The sequence below is a fragment of the Ochotona curzoniae genome, unplaced genomic scaffold (genome assembly GCF_017591425.1).
Source record: "Ochotona curzoniae isolate NIBS_2020 unplaced genomic scaffold, NIBS_Ocur_1.0 scaffold_4701, whole genome shotgun sequence".
Classification (NCBI taxonomy): Eukaryota; Metazoa; Chordata; class Mammalia; order Lagomorpha; family Ochotonidae; genus Ochotona; species Ochotona curzoniae.
In genome coordinates this window covers 34,034,784-34,053,727 of record NW_024467122.1, presented here as the reverse complement: position 1 = coordinate 34,053,727, position 18,944 = coordinate 34,034,784, and the positions used below count along the sequence as shown (strand labels likewise).

Sequence of the window (18,944 nt, the reverse complement as noted above, 5' to 3'; positions counted from 1 at the left end):
AGCATTTAGCACAGTGGTTAAGATACTGTTTAGGATACCCACATTTCATACTAGAATACCTAGGTTGAGTATGAATTCCTCCACTTGAGATTTAGTTTCCTGCTAACACACTCCCTGGGAAGTGGCCAACAATGATTCAAGTATCTCAGTCCCCACCAATGTTGGAGATTGGGTTAAGCACAGGCTCCTGACTTGAGCCTGGCCCAGCCCTAGCTAGCTGCAGGCATTTGGAGAACTAATCAACAGATGGACGATCTCTGCCTATCTTGCCTATGTCTTTCAAATAAAATGAAATTTTAAAAGTATATAATTTGTCCAAATTCAGTACTACATTAAACTTTTCAAAAGCAACTGAAAATTCAAAGACAAGAGAACTGATCTCAAAACAGTAATAGAAATTCATTCCCAAATTACCAGAGTGAGAAAAAAATAAAGACGTTTAAGAAAGCGATTTACCTTCTCTGCAACTTTTCTCAAAAAAAAAAAAAAAAAAACCCCTCTGGATAATGTATTTCAGCAAGACAAAGGAATAAATAAATAAATAAATAGCCAACAGACTGGGTGGGGCTTCTCCCTTTATCTCCCCTAACCCCAGATACATGACAAAAACAATGTAGAAATATTAGTCTTACCCACTTTCCTATAGCCCTTGAACCTTTTTGCCCTAATTGACTATGTAAAAAATGTCAAAAATAAAGAAAAAAAAATGAAAAAAATACCCAACAGAAAAGGAATCCTCAAAAGGACAGCACATTATTAGATTCAGAATAAAATGACTAGTTTTTCTTACAGATTTATTTATATTTTGCTGAGATTTATTTATTTCCAGTCAAAAGGCAGATTTACAAATGTAAAGGAGAAACACACAGAGAGATCTTCCATTACAGATACTCCACAAATGGCTGCAACAGCTGGTATGTGGTACCAGTTCAAGTCTCAGCTTCCTCCACTTCCAATCTAACCACCCTACTAACGCCACCTGGGCAAACAGCAGAAAATGGCCATCCAAATACCTGTTTCCCAGATGAGGCTCCTGGCACCTGACCTTGGCTTAGCCCAGCCTTGGCCATTAGTCATTTGGAAAGTGAACCAGCAGATCAAAGACATTTCTCTCTGCCTCTACTTTCCTGCAAGTTGGCCTTTCAAATACATGCCTTCACACACACACAAACTATTTGTTTCAAAGAAACAAAAATACTAAATCAAGCTTTCCTGAAGATGGCTAAGCATCTGGGCCCCTGCCATACACAAAGGAGACCCAGATGACGCTCCTTGCTGCTGACTTCAGTCTCACAGCGATACTGGTGGCCACAGGCATCCCAGCAGTGAACAGTGAATGCGAGATCACCTCTCCCTAGTTGCAAAATAAGTAAGCAAAAATGTCACACAGAAGCAAAGTCATCCTCTGCTAAAAAGCACTGCTCTGGAGCCAGCATCATGGTTCAATTAGCTAATCTCCTCTCACAGGTGCCAGGATCCCACGTGGGTGCCTGTTTGTGTCCCAGCTGCTCCGCTTCCCATTCAGCTCCCTGCTGGTAGCCCGGGAAAGCAAGCTTCAAAACCTTGGGAAGTTACACCCAAACAGAAATCCAGAAGAAGCTCCCAGCACCAGACCTGTTGAGTTTCCACTGCTGTGGCCATTTGGGGAGTTAACGAGCATAACTCTTGTCTTTCAAACAGATAGATAAATCTTAAAAAAAATAAATAAACAAAATAGCAAGTTTGGATTCATTCCATTATCAAATGACACAAGGTCTCAATCCTGGGTACATTATTCTTCCCCCTACTTTTAACATATACATTATACAGCCCACGATGGTTTTTCCAGCTAATGTTCTGCATTGCCAGCATCTCATACAGATGCCAGGCCTAGTCCCAGCTCCACTTGCCATCAAGCTCCCTGCTTGTGGCCTGGGAAAGCAGTAGAGAATGGCTCAAAGCCTTGCGACCCTGCACCTACATGGGAGCCTCAGAAGAGGCTCCTGGTCCCTGGCTTCGGTTCAGCTGAGCTCCAGCTGTTGTGAAACTTTGGGAGAGTGAACCAGTGGATGGAACATCTCTGTCTCTTCTCTTTGAAATCTGCCTTTCAAATAAGAAATAAATCTTAAAAAAACAAAAAAAGTATTTCATCTTTGGCTGCTGGAATTGAAATGATGAGGTAAGGAATATGGAAATGAGCATTTATTAAATATCCCAGGTAATTTTAATAAATGACTAGCTTTGAAAGCCCCAACAGTTCATTCTCTGCGAAGCAGAACTGTCACAGATACCCCTTAAGTATATTTAATCATTGCCTTTGCTTCCTCCATTGAAAAAACCAAAGACTAAGTGAGATCACAATTACTCATTTCTTTTTTTTTTTCTTAAGATTTATTTATTTTTATTTGAAAGGCAGATGTACAGAGAGGAGGACAGACAGAGAGGAAGATGTTCCGTCTGATGGTTCACTCCCCAAGTGGCCGCAATGGCTGGAGCTGAGCCAACTCGAAGCCAGGAGCCAGGAACTTCTTTCCAGGTCTCCCATAGAGGTGCAGGGTCCCAAGGCTTTGGGCCGTCCTCGACTGCTTTCCCAGGCCACCAGCAGGGAGCTGGATGGGAAGTGGAGGTGCCGGGATTAGAACCGGCGCCCATATGGGATCCCGGTATGTGCAAGGCAAGGACCTTAACCATCACGCTATTGCGCTGGGCCCTCTCATTAATTTATATTAAGTTATTAAAGAAGTTTTTAAAGCTAGCACATTTGTGCTAAAAGTCATATATTGAACAACTAACTGTATTGAAATAATTTCCAACATACAAAATAAAAGTAATTTCTTTGGAGATCTCCCCAATTGAAATGCCGGACTCAGAACCCTAACCAAGAAAAGGCAGAAGACAGAACAGGTCAACCAACCATCTCAGTTATATCTTAGCAGCGAAATACGGGGCAAACAGAGACTCTATGATGGATTATATAAATCAGTGGATTCTTCAAAGACCTCATAGTGCTTGGAGTGGCAAGATTGGCAGCGATTCATAACTGTTGAACTATCAAAACCACTTGAGCAAGAACCTCGGAGCATACCCTACACCCGGGACCTGGAGAGGGTGAGAAATTGGATGGGCCTTCTCCCTTCAATACTCTCCTTTAAACACGAAGGAAACAATATGGAAAAAAACAATAGTCTTACCCACTTTCCTGTAGCCCTTGAACCTTCTTACCCTAATTAACTATGTAAAGATTGCCAAAATATAATAAAATAAATAATAAAAGTAAACATCAGAAGGAAGCAGATAGGATACAATGTAAAATAAACAAAAAATCTGGGGCCTGGCACAGTACCCTAGTGAGTAAAGTCCTCACCTTGCATGCACCAGGATCCCTTATGGGCACCAGTTAGTATCCTGACTGCTCCATTTTCTTCCAGCTCCCTGCTTGTGGCCTGGGAAAGCAGTCAAGGACAATCCAACGCCTTGGGACCCTGCACCCATGTGGGAGATCCGGAAGAGGATCTGGGCTCCTGGCTTATGAACAGCTCAGTTCTGGCCGCTGCAGCCACCTGAGGGTGTAGCAGTAGACGGAAGGTATTTCTCTCTGCCTCTCCTCTCTGTAAATCTTACTTTCCAATAAAAAAATCTTTAAAAGAAGTAAATTTTTAAAAATCTAAAATCATATTTCACCAAAAGAAATTAAGTAAGAATGTGAGAAGATGTTCAATATATGTTTCATTAGGGAGATGGAAGTTAACAGAGATGAGTGTTCAGCAGTTCAGATACCTGCACTCCCCACCGGAGTACCTGGATCTGATTGTCAGACTGACTCGATACTGGCTTCCTGATAATGTGTGTGTGTGCAGGGAGAGGAGGGCTGTAAACCCGTGACGGCTCAAGTAACTGGGTCCTGCCCTCCATGACCGAGGCCTGGACTGATTTCCTGGCTCCTGCCACAATAGACGAATTAGAAGGGGAAGAGTGCAGTATGATGGAACCTCCGACAGCTCTCTCTCTCTGCCTCCCAAAAGAAGTTTAAAAATAACAGCAAACAAAAAACAAACAATAATCTACTACTGTGCATCTATTTAAAAAGTTAAGATCTTGGGCCCCGTGGCGTGCCTGTCGATTAAAGTCCTCACCTTGAACATGCTGGGATCCCATATGGACGCCAGTTCTAACCCTGGCACCTCCACTTCCCATCCAGCTCCCTGCTGGTGGCCTGGGAAAGCAGTCGAGAATGTCCCAAAGTCTTGCGACCCTGCACCCGTGTGGGAGACCCGGAAGAGCTCCTGGCTCCTGGCTTCGGATCAGCGCAGCACTGGTCGTTGAGGTCACTTAGGGAGTGAATTATCAGACAGAAGATCTTCCTCTCTGTCTCTCTTCCTCTCTCTATATATATATGACTTTGCAATAAAAATAAATAAAAGTTAAAGATCGTAAAAACAAACAAAAAGTTGTAACAAATCCAAGAACTACATGTGGACCATCAAGATCCCTCATTCACTGCTACTGCTGGCAACTATAGCTTCCTGTGCAACTGAAAATGCTCTTAAAATACGACCCAGAGATTCACTTGCAAACTTAAACCTGCACATGAATGCTTGCAGCCACTGTTACCAGGGGTGGGGTGGTATATAAAATAACCAAAGACGCGGAGAGTTGGAACTGCTAATACATATGGGATTTCTTTTTGGGAAGATGAAAAGTGATGACTGTACAACCCAGTAAATACACCAAACCACAGTAATGTCTATCTTCAAAAGGCGAATTGGAGTATCTCAACTTCTCAGCAAGATTCTTTTTTCCTCTTAAAAAGCAGAGTTACAGATTGAGAAAGATGGAGGAGAAAGGGTTTGGGGAAGTCTTCCATTCACTGGTTCACTCCCCAAATGACCACAGTGGCCAGGGCTGGGACAGGGTGAAGCTACGAGTCAGAAGCTTCTTCCAGGCTCCTACATGGGTCAGAACCCAAGCAGTCCAGCACTCCTCACTTGTTTCCCCAGGTGTGTTAGTAGGGAGCAGGAACACAAGTGGAACAACTGAACTGAAATCAGCACACATATTGGGACACTGGTACTACTGGCAAGGGTCTAACCCACTACACCACAGCACTGACTCAAGATTTTTTTTCGGGGGGGAGAGGGTAATTTTTTTTTATTTGAAAGTTACAGAGAGAGAAGAAACACAGAGACAGAGATCTTCTGTCTGTTAGTTCAAACCCAAATGGGCAACAATCAAGGATGAGCCAGGTCCAAGCCAGATCCAAGCCAGGTCCAAGCCAGGTCCAACAGCTAGGATGCCAGCTAAAGCACCTGCATCCAATTCCCAGCTTCCATCGACTCCAGCTTCCTGTAAATGGAGCTCATCAAAGTCTGTGATGATGGTTTGGCACTGGATTTCTACCACACAATGGAGACCTGCACTGAGTTTCTGCAGGGGTCCACTGTGGGCATGAGGAGACTGTCTTTTAAATTAAAAAAACAAACAAACAAAAAAAAAAAACAAGGTAATAGTAAGAGGGGGCTGTGGATGGAAGGAAGTAGAAGAATTCAGAGCAGAGGAACACACTAAATTGAGATAGTGTTAGCAGAGCAACAAAAACACAAGTTAAACCTGAGTCATTTCATTGGTCAGTGGACATTTCAGGCAAAATTTTTCTCTCTCTTTTTTTTAAATAGAAGAAGCTTCATAGTTATCATTGTACATGCAAGGCTACAAATTAAGAACCACTGAATTAGAATCTATTTCAGGCTAGTGATGTTATTTATCAGTATTCATAGTCCTTTGCAATCACTATGGTCCACCTTACACAATTTCAACACAACTTGAAAGAAAGTTTTAGTATTCCTGCTAGTGCCACTGTTCTCAGATGGCATGTTCTTTATATGTTAGGTATTCCTCATACTTCCAATATAAATGAGGGCCTCTAGGGGTTTTATTGAAATTAAAAGTAATGGATCATTATAGAATGTAGCAGACCCGGATGAAGTTCTAAACTCTTGGCTTGTATTGACCCCAGTCCCAGCTGTTGCAGACATGTGGAGAATGAATCAGCAAAGACCTCTCTCTGTCACTTTCAAATAAATACATAGATCCTTAAAAAAAAAAATCAGGACCAGCCCTGTGGCACAGAATACTAAGGCCACAGTTTGTGCTGCAGCAGCTCACAGTGCAACTGTCCGGACTGAGCTCCTGGCGCTCTGCTTCCAAGCCAGCTCCCTGCTAATGCATCACAGACCCAAATGGAGTTTCTGCCTCTCAACTTCAGCCTGGCCCACACCTGACTGTATCAGTAATCTGGGGAGAGAACAAGGAGATGGAAAATACCTCTCATCCCCTCCTATCTCCGCCTGCCCTCCCTCCAATAAACACAGTGGAGGGAGGGAGAGAAGCGAGAGACTGAACTAAGGTTATAGACTCAATTATATCAAAAAAGTTTTCTCAATTAATAATCACTGTCCCACAGACTAAAACCTTGGGACCCTGCTCCCATGTGCGAAACCTGGAGGAAGTTCCTGGCTCCTGAACAGCACAGCACAGGCCACTGCGCTCACAGGACAGAAGATCTTCCTCTCTATCTCTCCTCCTCTCTGTATATCTAATTTTGTAATAAAAATAAATCTTTAAAAAAATAATAATAAATAATCACTGTTCCAGGCCCAGCGTGATAGCCTAGTGGCAAAACCCTCACTTTGCATGCACCGTGATCCAGCTAGGGCACTGGTTATAATCCCAGCGGCCCCATTTCTGATTCAGTTCCCTGCTTGTGGCCTGGAAAAGCAGTCCTGCACCCGCATAGGAGACCTGGAAGAAGATCCAAGCTCCTGGCTTCAGATAGGCTCAGCTCCAGCCATTGCGGCCACATGGGGAGTGAATCAACAGACCGACAATTTTCCTCTCTGTCTCTCCTCGTCTATGTATATCTGCCTTTCCAATAAAAAAATAAATAAATCTTAAAAAAAAAACAAAACACTGTGCCTGGAAAGAGGAAACAACAGAGCAGTAAAAATGTATGAAAGATTAAAACCCCAGATTAAATACCATTATGGAAAACAATATAGATTATCTTTTTAAAAAGCCACATGATCCAGCATTCCCATAAACTAAAGAAGTAGCTGCATCAGCCTGCTTATTACAGTGCTATTCACAATAGCCAAGATCTGCATTCAACTTAGGTGCCCATCAATATATGAATGAAGAAAACACACAATGGAATATTACTCAGTCTTGAAAAAGAATTGCTATCATTTGCAGCCACATGAATGGAAATGCTGGCTATCATGTAAGGTGAAAGACACAGAAAAACAAATACCACATGCTCTCCCCTACGAGGAAGCTTTAAAAGTTCAGGTCATGAAAACAAAGAATAGAACAGTGGTTACCAGAACCTGAGAAAGGTACAGAGGAGCAGGGAATGGAGAGGGATGGTTAATGCATGCAGAGGTGCAGCCAGAAAGAGAATAATTTTTCAATATTCCACAGCCCATCAGATTGTAGTTGATAATTCAGTATTTTTAAGTAACAACTGCAGAGAATTATAAAGCTTCAATACGACACGAAAAATGCCTGTGATGGATACTTCAATTATCCTGATCTGATCACAGTGTGTTCATGCACTGAGGCTGTCACGTACTGCAGCACACAAACTCCTACAATCACCGTGTGACAAGTTAAACAAGAGAACATGCTGTCAGGTAAAAAAATCACATTTTTCCTCTTAATAATTCCATCTATATCCACTTGGGGATTCACTCCCCAAGTGAGCGCAACAGCCGATGCTATGCCGGTCTGAATCCAGGATCCAGGAACTTCTTCCGGATCTCCCACACGGGTGCAGGGTCCCAAAGCTTTGGGCCATCCTCAACTGCTTTCCCAGGCCACAAGCAGGGAGCTGGATGGGAAGTGGAGGTGCCGGGATTAGAACCAGTGCCCATATGGGATCCCAGCGGGTTCAAGGCGAGGACTTTAGCCACCAGGCCACGCCGCCGGGCCCTAAAAAAAATTTTTTTAAAGCAAAGCAGTAAAGCCTTATCCAAGCCAAATACTTTTCTAAGTATCTTTACATGTCATAATCAGTTTGTATACCAGAATGTGAGAATAAAAATCTAATTAAAATGCTTGTATGAGCTCTAGAATCAGTAAATTTAGCAAATACACTCCTTTACTACAATTTCCATTTATCAGCTATCATATTTGAGAGCTGACAAAATGGGCACTTTATATACCTTCGAAGTATATCTGCTACATGCCAATTACAGGAGAAAACATAAAGACATACTTTGCAACTTATACAAAGCAGGTCTGGCACATCATAGGGATAAATGAAACTGCTGAAATTTATTCAAGCAGTGTGAGCCACATTATGCTAGGCAAATAATCACATGTCAGATTCTATACATTTCTTTACAAAAATGCTAAAACGACAGTGAGTTACAACACTGGGTAAAAAGGTGATGGGCTTTCAAGTCTGGGTTTGAATCTCAGCTGCTACATTTTATAGCTGGAAGTCTTCAGGAAAGTTATTTCGGCCACCAAAGTTTGTCTTCTCATTTGTAAATAGGAACAAAATCCTTAAGTTTGTAGTGCCGATCATTTTGCACTATAATTTTCATGTAACAGCAAGTGTTAAAATTCCACAAATAGTCAATGCTTCAATTCCTAGACCAATCAATCGTGAAGGAAAAGGCAGAGGAAGGCATGTTTTCAAAGGTTCTTCAGGTGCTTCTGATTAGCACTCCTGTTTAGCAACCACTGTCCTATACTCCAGCGATCAATGGTTTTCTTGAATCCAACGTAAATAAGCATCACGGACATAAAAGTCTGAAAGCATTCCCCACATGCTTTATACCGGAACAGAATCATGCTGCAAGTCCCATTTTACAAGCTAGGAAAAATATGATTCTACTATAAAATTTTACAGCAAAAAAAGTATACAACGATGTTTCAAAAAGTTCTTGCAGGCCAGGTGCAGTGGCCTAGCACCGAAAGTCCTCACCTTGCACACCCAGGATCCCATATGGGTGTCAGTTCTAATCCCGACAGCTCACTGAAACCCTCCCATAAATTCTGTATTCATCTGTTTGAACAGTTTTACAAACAACCTTACTAAAGACTGAAGACACTGAAAGAAATTCAATACTTAAGACAAAAACAGTGAACCAGTATTACGCCAAGATTTGAAGCAATACACAGCACATACACACACCCTACACAAAGACAATCATCAATGTTTTCTTCCAAAAGAATGAACACCAAACAATGAAAATCCCTGAGAAAAATTTAAAAAGGCCAGAAAAACTCAAAACAAGCAAACAAGAACAACCGGAACAGCTGTTAGAACTACTGTATCATAGCTGATCTACTCAAAGCCAGAAAACAAAAACATTCTTAGAGGACTTTCGTACTGCTATTAAAAGAGAACTAGAAAACCAGAGCTAGGAGAGATAATTAATATAGGTTTCATTAATATCAGTTTCATTAAACACAGGCAAAACATTCTCTCAGCTACATAACATTAAGAAAGCTTCTGAGTGACAGGCAATTGTTAACTTCAAAAGTGTTAAAGTCCAAACTTGTGTACAAAGGTCAAAAATCATCATCTACCAATGACATATTATTAACTGAGCCCATACCTCCATGCCATTTTTCCAGAAAAATGCTTTTAGCAACACCACTCTACTCACACACAAAATTACATTTGCAGCACAGTGGACTAGATACACGAGCAGAATTCTATGAATCTCAGTACTGCAGACACACTGCACTCCAGCTACAGGAAACCACAGACAATCCTGACCTCAGGCTTTCACAAGGTGCATTTTTTTCAAGTGTCTTATTTTGTCGCAAAGTCAGATGTACAGAGGAGAAAAGACAAAAGATTTTCCATCTGCTGGTTCACTCCCCAAGTAGCTGCAACAGCTAGAGCTGAGTCAATTCAAAGCCAGGAGCCAGGAGCTTCTTCTGAGCCTCCTGCCCCGGTGCTGGGTCCCAAGGCTTTGGACCGCCCTCCACTACTTTCCCAGGCCACAAGCAGGGAGCTGGAAGGGAAGTGAAGCAGCCAGGATATGAACCAGCGCCCATATGGGCTCACAGTGCATGCAAAGCAAGAGATCTTTAGCTACTAGGTTATTGTGCTAGGCCCTTCAAGGTATATTTTTTTAATACCCAATAGTCTAGCAAAGCAAAACCCTAAAATACTAACATCTGTAAAGTAGCAATTTTTTTGAGACTTGATAAAGTATCAAAATATTCTGATATTGTTACTTTCTTAGAAAGTATAACTTAACCCATTTGGTGGAATCAAAAGCTCACCACCACAAAATCAAACTTAAGAGATTTGTATTTGTTCAAGGACATAACTTTTTATGTAACCCAACCTTCCTTCGATACATTTTTCCTAACTATACATTAACACCGCGGGCATATAGGACAAGTGACGGCTGACATCCTAAATATATGAACAGTCTCCAGAACAGGTGCAAGAGCACTCAGCTGTGGGCACTTTCTCTTCAAGGCCTCAAATTGCCCTAGAACGCAACTTGAACACAACTGTCCAAAAAAGTTAAACAATTCTCTCAGAAAACTGCAACAATGTTGAGATGCAAGACATGAACCCTGAGTGTCCCAACACCTTCCAAAGGCTAGGACACGCAGGGTCACTTCAACAGGAACGGGTCGGGCCCGCGTATGAAGTGGTCCCCAGCACCACTTTGTAAGGCGAGAGAGGCACGTTTGACTTCAAGCACAATTATGAAATCTTCAGTCGTCTCCTAAATACAGCAGATGGTCTGGCTGGGTTTTCTACGGGTCATGATGGGGCTGCGCGGGGAGATCTGGGGAACGGGGACAGTGAGAGGTACAAGCCGGTGTTGCAAGCGTTGATGAGTCACTAAGGAGGAACTCCATGGCATCCAACTGAGACGGCAAGCAGCATCCCAGGTAGGAAAGTACTTAGGAGTTGACGGTGGAAGCTGCAAACTTCCCAGGTCAGCCGCAAACCATCGTGCTTGGTAGCAGTCCAAGAAACACGCGTGCATGTCAGGGGGCAAGTGCCCACCAAGTCGTGGGAAGGGGCCGGACAAGTCAAATGAGGGGAGTTCAGGGGGAGGGGAAAAAAAAGTGTGAAGATGTTCACCCCGTCCCACTCCTCGGGCTCCCCACCTCAAGAGGCACAGACAAACGCGAGCCCACCGTCCAGCAGCCTCATGCCGGACTCCCCAAAACAGAGAAGCTGGGTCCCCAGCCCCGGAGGCCCGGGCAGGCCGGCCTCTCCGGAGCAGCCCCCGCAGACGCCATACTAACAGCCAAAATGGCTGCCCCGAGGAAGCCCGCACCGCGCCGCTAAGTGAGGGCTGGGGAACGGGCTCGTGCGGGCCAGGGGAAGGGGGCCCCAGAAGAGCCGGCGTCGGGACCAGCACCCCCGAGCCTCACACAGGTAGGTTCCTCCTTCACCTCTCGAGTCTCAGGCTCCGGCGGAGGAGGGGAGCCCGGGCCCCACCCCCGAGGCCGGCCGCTGCAGCCAGCGTCCCGCACACCGATCCCAGCCCAGTACCTGCAGTTCGGCCCGCTCCACTTCCCAGTGCGCTCGCTCCATCTCGAACCGAGCCCACTCGTGTTGGATGTAGTGCAATATTCCCGGGATAGTGTACTGCTGCGGCCGGGACAGCTCGGGGCCTGCCGTGGGACCCGCGCCCTCGGAGGCCGTTATGGGACCCCCGGCGCCCGCGGCTCCGTTCCCCCCTGGTCCCTGCTGCTGCTGCCGAGGAGGGGCCGCCATCCCCGGGCCTCCACCGCCGCCGCCTCCGGCAAGCTCGTCCATTGTGTGTGGGGGGGGCCCCGGCCGGGGCGCAGGCAGAGACGCCGGCTGCTGCGGGGGAAAGGCCGGAGAGACTGGCCCCGCGCTGGCGGCGGGGCGGAGGCCGGCCGGGAGAGGGGCGGGGAAGGGGTCGTCGCGGTCCGCCTGCCCGTGGGTCAGAGTGAGGAGCAGCCGGCCGCCGCCATTACAGTCCCTCCTCCATCTGCCGGTCTCACTCACTCACTTTAGGGGAAGGGCGGGGGAGACGGCGACGGGAGCCGGGTGGGGGGGGGAGGCGGAAAGGAGGCAGGGCTGGGAAAGGGAGCGACGTAGGATCGCCGCCGCTCCCGCGCGGCATGCCGGGTACAGAACGCCGCCGCCGCCGCTGGCTCCACGGCCAAAGGGAGCGCGGCCTCGCCCTGCGCCGGCGCAGGGCGGGCCCCTCCCCCGGGCCCGCCCTCAGCCCCGCCCTCAGCCCCGCGCCGAGTGTCCGCTGGACGCCACTGACCGCCGGCCCTGGCCCAAAGACTCCGCCTTGTGGGAGCCACCTGGCTCCAGACCACCCGGTCGTCAGTTCCCTTCGCGCGGGCAGTGCCCCGGGCGCCGCTGCCCAGCCCGAGGGTCTCACCACCGAGTGCCTGCCTTCGGATGGAACTGGTTTTGGTCGCTCTGGCCAGTGGTTGCCCATCCTGAATTCCTGGCGTTTCTGTTGCATTCTTTGCGTGTTTTCTGCGATCCCAAAGGGTCGGGCCTTTTTCTCGGCTTGTCGTTTGCTCTCTGTCTCTGCTTTCCTGGTACCCTGTGAGTTCCCGGGGTTTGAGGGTCGTTCTCTTTGGGCCGGTGCCCCAGAGCTCTCCGGACGTGCTGACTGCCCTACGTGGTCCCACTGCTGAGCGAGCTATTCCGCTTTGCCTCTGCTCTTTGCCATTCTGGGACCGGGCGAGTTTTAGGAGTTGGCAGCAGATCAAGAAAAACGGGGTTCCGCATCCCCTTTCGGAGGAAGCAGTGAGATCCTTTAGATTTTCACCATGGTGGCTAGATGGAGAAAGAGAACTCTGAAGGAGATTGCGTTACAGAACTGAGCGAGCCCGCAAGAGTTGTCATTAATAATAGACTATTTTCATTGAACTAGAAGATAAAAGCATCGTGATTATAACTTAAAATCCTAGGTGGGCGACAACAGATGTTTTTCTGGGTGTTAAATGTCAATATGATATACACATAAAAAGTGTGTATAAGTACAGGCGTGGTATTTTTATGTACTTAGTTTCCCAGGATATGTCCTCCTGAGCTAGTGGCTTTCCAAATGTCAATGTAACTAATGTCCATTTGTTGAAAATAGGGCAAAAATATTTTAACCACACAATAAGGAAAGATTAACTATAGCCTTGCAAGAAAATTGTATGCACAATTGGTTCCATATCTAAATTTTTTCTTCTACAAAATCTAACAAGGTTTCACTATGGGATGTAACACTTGGGATGCTATTTCAAAGGCATAAAGTAGTACATCTTATTTTTATCATTTCCTGTTTTGTTACTATAGTTTTTAAACCTCCCTCCCACCCCCTCCCCCGTCCAGATAGTTTATTTGAAAAGTAGAGCTACAGAGAAAGAGGAGTGGAGAGAGGGAGAGAAAGAGCTCTCCCATCTACTGGTTCACTCCCCGAATGACTGCAAGGGCAAGTGCTGGGCCAGGCTGAAGCCAGGAGCCAGCAGCTTCATCTGGCTCTCCCTTGTACAGGGTGGGGCCGAGGATCTGGACCTTCCTCTGCTGTTTTCCAAAGTACATTAGCAGGGAGCTGAATGGGAAATGGAACAACAGGGACTTGAAATAGCACCCATATTAGATGCCAGCATTGCAGGAGGCAGCTTAAGCAGTTAGGCCACAACCCTGGTCCCATTTCAATATTTTAATGGAAAGTAGGTTAGGTTGAATATCGTACTGGTACTGCTGTATATTATGTATGCTCAGAAAGTGAGATCTTATACCAGTATTAAGAACTGATTGCATCATTAAGGTACAGTTTGCATTTTATAGGACTAGAGACAACCTCTCATCCCTCGGGGAGGAGGTGGCTCATGTTACATAAAACATTCAGGAGTACTGCCACACTGCTTGTGTGCTGCCCTGACGTGCTGGCCCCCACACTGCCCTGACGTGCTGGCCAGCACCTCCTGGCAGCTAAATACGGTATGATGGCATGGCAGGCTAGGAGCCACATGTACTGTATCACCAGTCAGTATCCTGTCATATTCACTACTTGCCTGGAAAAGGTCCAAATGCCACATTTCAGAGTAAAATGTCTAGTGGCAACTTATCACCTTCACTTTCATAACGTAGAAAAATCTTGTCTAGCCATCATAAGTCAGATAACAACCAGCTTATTATAGTGCATTTAAATTGTTTACATATATTGATCATTGACCTCATTAACCCTCAGACATGAAAGAATCTGCACATCATGAATGCTCAGTAAGTTTTTGTGGGCCTGGGGTGGCATAGCAGCTCAAGTCCTTACCTTGCATGCACCAGGATCCCATATGGGCACTGGTTTTAATCCCAGCAGCCCCACTTCCCTTCCAGCTCTCTGCCTGTGGCCTGGGAAAGCAGTTGAGGATGGTCCAAAGCCTTGGAACCTGCACCAGGGTGGAAGACCCAGAAGAGGCTCCTGGCTTCGGATCGGCTGAGCTCTGGCCATTGCAGCCACTTGGGGAGTGAGTGAATCAACGGACAGAATGTCTTCCTCTCTGTATATCTGAGTTTCCAATAAATAAATAAATATAAGCAAACTTTTAAAAAAAATTACTTATTTTTATTAGAAAGGCAGATTTACCAAGAGAAGGAGAGACAAAGATCTCTCTTCTGTTGATTCATTCCCCAAGTAGCCAAAATGGCTGGAGCTGACCCATCCAAAATCAGGAACCAGGAGCTTCCTCCAGGTCTCCCGTGCGGCTGCAGGGTCCCAAGGCCTCACACCATCCTCTACTACTTCTCAAATCACAAGCAGGGAGCTGAATGGGAAATGGAGCAGCTAAGACACAAACTAGTGCCCAAATGGGATTGCAGTTCATGCAAGGCAAGGATTTAACCACTGGGCCATCATGGTAGGCCCTCATTTTTATTTAAAAGGCAGAAAACGGTCTTCTATTTATTGACTCACCCTCCAAATGCTCAAAATAGCTAATGCTGGACCAGGACCAGAATTCAGTCCATGTGTCCCATGGCAGCAACCTATGGACTCCAGCCATCCTGTGATGTCTCCCAGGGTGCACTTTGGCAGGAAGCTGGACTTGAAAGTCGAGCCAGGACTTTTAAGTAGGCTTTCTAGTATGGGATGCATGCATCCCAAGCAGAGTCCCAACTGCCATGTCAAACACTCTATCCCTCCTCTACTTTCAAGTAAAGCATTGATACCATCCTGACTTCCTCCATCTCTTGTCTATACCTGTGTTAAAATGTTTCATTTTAAAACTTGGAATGTATTCCCTTTTTCAAGAATTCCCATGTAATATGGGAATTTTAAATATACTTTTGCCAGACAGAGAAAGAGCTTCCATCCACAGGTTCATCCCCCTAATTCCTGCAAGAGCCAGGACTGGGTCGGGGGAGGCAGAAGACCAGAACACAATCTAGGTGTCTGGACCACAGGGAGGGAATGATTTGATCCATCACCTGATGCCTCCAGTATGTGGATTTAAGCGGAAGCAAGAATCAAGAGTGGGGCTAGGACTTGAATTGAAACACTAGATACAGGTGTCCCAAGTAATAGTACGCAAAACACCTACCCCTAGGAGTGGTTGCATAAATGTCAATAATGTGATCATGTAATCTATGGGACTGGCATGCTGCTACCTGGGACTCTTGACATCTCATATTGAAGTGCTGGTTGGAGCCTGGCTTCTGCACTTCTGTTCCAGCTCCCTACTAATGTTCCTGGGAAAGTAGCAGAGGATGGCCCAAGTACATGGGCCCCTGCCACCAGCATGGAGACCTGGATGGGTTTTTAGGCTGCCTGGTTTGGTCCTGAAGTAGCCCCAGCTGTTGTAGCCACTTGGGGAACAACTAGTAGATGGACATTATCCTCCTCTCTCCGGCTCTGTGTCTCTCTGTGTGTCACTCTGCCTTGCAAGTAATGAATAAATCTTTAAAAAAAAATTTTTTTAACCTCCTATTTTTGGCCAAGTTCTTCCCAGAGCAGGGTCATTTTCTGCAAGACCATAATCTCCTGGAGGTAAGGACCCATGCCCCTACTTCCAGTGTGTGGGGCAAGGTGGATCCCCGACAACTGATGAGTAAATTTTAGCTGAAGTCTTGTGAATGTTTTCCTTTCACTCATTTTTAGTAGTGTTTGCTTCCTGAAACCAACTGTCTCGTACAATTGAATGGTGAATTTCCCTAAGAATGAAAAGTAAAGAGTACCAAGATTTTTCTCCTGTTGAGAAAATGCTCTGTATTTTACTGGTGTTGTCTTTTGTGTCAGTGACTCCTGATGATGCTCTGTAGTGAGCTTCTGAAGTCTTGGCCTCTGTCGGTAATAAACTCTTCCCCCGCCACATTATCACCTCCAGCTCACCTAACTGGAATTCCCTCTCTAATCCGTAGCTGAGTCATTTCCTCTCTGCAGTCTCCTCTTTGAAACCTGTTTGTTCTGTCATTTCCTCACTCCTCTTCATTCCTTCTCCATTCTCATAGTCTCCCAGTTTCAGTCCACAGCAGATGGTGCCTAAGAATGCATGTTCATATCTCTGATCAATTGAGATTTTTAGGGTATTTTTCTTTCTCTTTAGCTAATTTTTGACACATGCTTATTCCAGGATTTTAAAGGAGTCAGAGTAGATAGTCTTTTTTTTTTTTCTTAACCAGTTATTTCACAATCTGATGTACAAAGAATTTTGTCTGTGCCTTGGAGAACTGTGTTGCTCCCTATAATTACCCACTAGAGCAACAAGTTCATAATTTGCTGGTCATTTACCTGGTATCCAGCTACTGAAGAGATCAAACCAGTTTACCACTATTAGTTTAGTTTTTTTTTTTTTTTTGCAATATCCATGGCAAGTTTTTTTTTTTCCATTTTGTTCATTTTATTTGAAAGACAGAGTTAGACAAAGGCAGAGAGAGAGAGCATGCATCAGAAGGAAAGATAAACAGATCTACCGTCCCCTGGCTCCTTCTCCAAATGGTCACAAGAGCCCATTTGGGCCACACCGAAACTGAAACCAGGAGCCAAGAACTCCATCCCGAAAACGCTAACGCAGGGGCCCAAGGATTTGGCACATTTGCTCCTTTCCCAAGTGCATTATTGGGAACTGGATCAAAAGTGGAGCAGCCATTTGAGATGCCAACATTGCAGGCAGCACCTTTAACCAGCTGTACCACCGTGTCATCTCCATAACAAATATTCTTACCTTTGTACATGAGGAGAAATCTGAAACAATTTCTTGGTCACTTCAGCAAGTCCTTCGAATAGGAAGTGGCTGTGTGTGAGTGTGCGTGTGTGTGTGTGTGTGTGTGTGTGTGTGTGTGAGAGAGAGAATTTGGAAATAAGAAATAAGGTCTCCTTTAACAATTCTGCTCCAAACTGTTCCAACAGTGGGCTCAATATTGTTGTCTCAGGCTCCCAAGTCATTTGCATGCTTGCAGATATTCTTATGTGGTTTCAAGACAATTCAGTCACTCAGGAAAATGACATATTTACATTTATCAACACGGAGAACAAACAGGTGGTGAAATCCAGAGAAAGGTCTTGGAGAAGAGCTAAAGTATTTAATAAAAACAAAACAAAACAAAAAAAAAAACAAGGTAGCAAACTGGAACAGAAAAAGAGGCAGCTTTGACCTGTCCCATGGTTTAACCTGCCACATAGGATCAGATATTCACTGCTCATTACACTAATTACCTAGGGCTAAGACAGTTGTAAAAACATATGCAGGACACTTGAACTGTTGTGAGACTATATGGTTAGGAAAAGGCTCCTTCATGAATTATAGGAAAAGAGGCAGCAAATCTTTGAGGAAAATCAGCATGCTATAAAAATTCTAGTCCAAGTTCATTCTAGTATTGTCTCTTGGGGAATCTGAGTCAGAAAAAAAGTAGGCTGTGACAGTATTGTATAATATCCTACTCACAGAGTCTTCAAAATTGAAACACAGACACACAAATCACCTAGAGCCAAGTCCCTCCTGGACTTTGGCTGAGAATTAACAACCAGGTCTGTAAACATGAGAGCCAAATGACTGGAAAATGTGACTGAAGGGAAATTGCCAAAACTTTCCAAGGAAATAATTGAACAAGCATGAAAATGTGGTTCGTCTGCCGTTGGAGCAGCAGGGAAGAATGTTCAAAAGACTGATACCAGGCCCAGACACCTGGGCTGGGAATCCCATGCGCGACAGCATGCTCCTTGGAGAGGGTTTAAAATTGGCAAAAACATAATTTTATAACATATTCTTACATGATAGTAACCTTTAGCTTTGTCTTTCTTTAGGCATATCTAAAATATATAACAATCATCCTCTCACCACCACCCCCCCAAAAAAACTGAAACGTTCGTTATAGGCATTTAACTTATAACTCCTCTTGCTCTCAGCTTTCTGTGTTTTTATGAGTTTTAGTATAGCAGTATTTTAAATTGTGTGTGTAGACCTTCTTTGAAGATTTATTTGAAGGAGAGTCAACTTCATCTGCTGGTTCACTCCCCAGATGGCCAATAGCTTCTTTTGAGTCTCCTACATGAGTGGCAGGGGCCCAAACACTAATCTTCTGATGCCTTTCCCAGGCCCATCAGGGAACTGAATCACAAGTGAAATAGCCAGGACACAAACTGACACCCATATGGGACACTAGTGTCGCAAATAGCGGTTTCACCAGCCATGCCACAACACTGGCCCCTGTGTATAGATCTTTATATTTAACTTTTTAAATTTTTCACCATTTTAAATTGTGATGCAAACATAGGAAAAAAGTTGACAGTGTCATTATCAACAAATTTTCCAGATTTTGTTCTTGTTTCATCTGTTCTGGTAATATTTATTTCTTTAAAGAGTAATTGACTTATTTGGAACGTTGAATTACAAAAAGAGACAAAGAAATGAGATCTACCATACACTGGTTCTGGTGAATAATGTTTTAAAGCAAGTCCTAGGTATCGCATTGTTTCACTGTAAGTACCTCAGAA

General features: G+C 44.8%; 2 protein-coding genes across 4 annotated transcripts in view; one reads left to right on the top strand and one right to left on the bottom strand.

Annotated features, from left to right (window-relative positions):
• STRN3 (striatin 3) overlaps positions 1–11,986 on the bottom strand; it is an 83,275-nt gene extending 71,289 nt beyond the window's left edge. Inside the window, exon 1 of one of the 2 annotated variants that reach the window (XM_040970244.1) lies at positions 11,525–11,986. In XM_040970244.1, coding sequence (XP_040826178.1) covers positions 11,525–11,791 — 267 coding nt within the window. In that variant the 5' untranslated portion in view covers positions 11,792–11,986. The remainder of the gene's footprint in view (positions 1–11,524) is intronic. The other variant, XM_040970243.1, reaches the window with a different exon arrangement.
• AP4S1 (adaptor related protein complex 4 subunit sigma 1) overlaps positions 10,766–18,944 on the top strand; it is a 41,705-nt gene continuing 33,526 nt past the window's right edge. The window contains exon 1 of one of the 2 annotated variants that reach the window (XM_040970249.1): positions 10,766–10,911. The gene's annotated coding sequence lies outside the window, so the exon portion shown is untranslated. Of the gene's footprint in view, positions 10,912–11,146; positions 11,408–18,944 lie in introns of those variants that run through there. The other variant, XM_040970250.1, reaches the window with a different exon arrangement.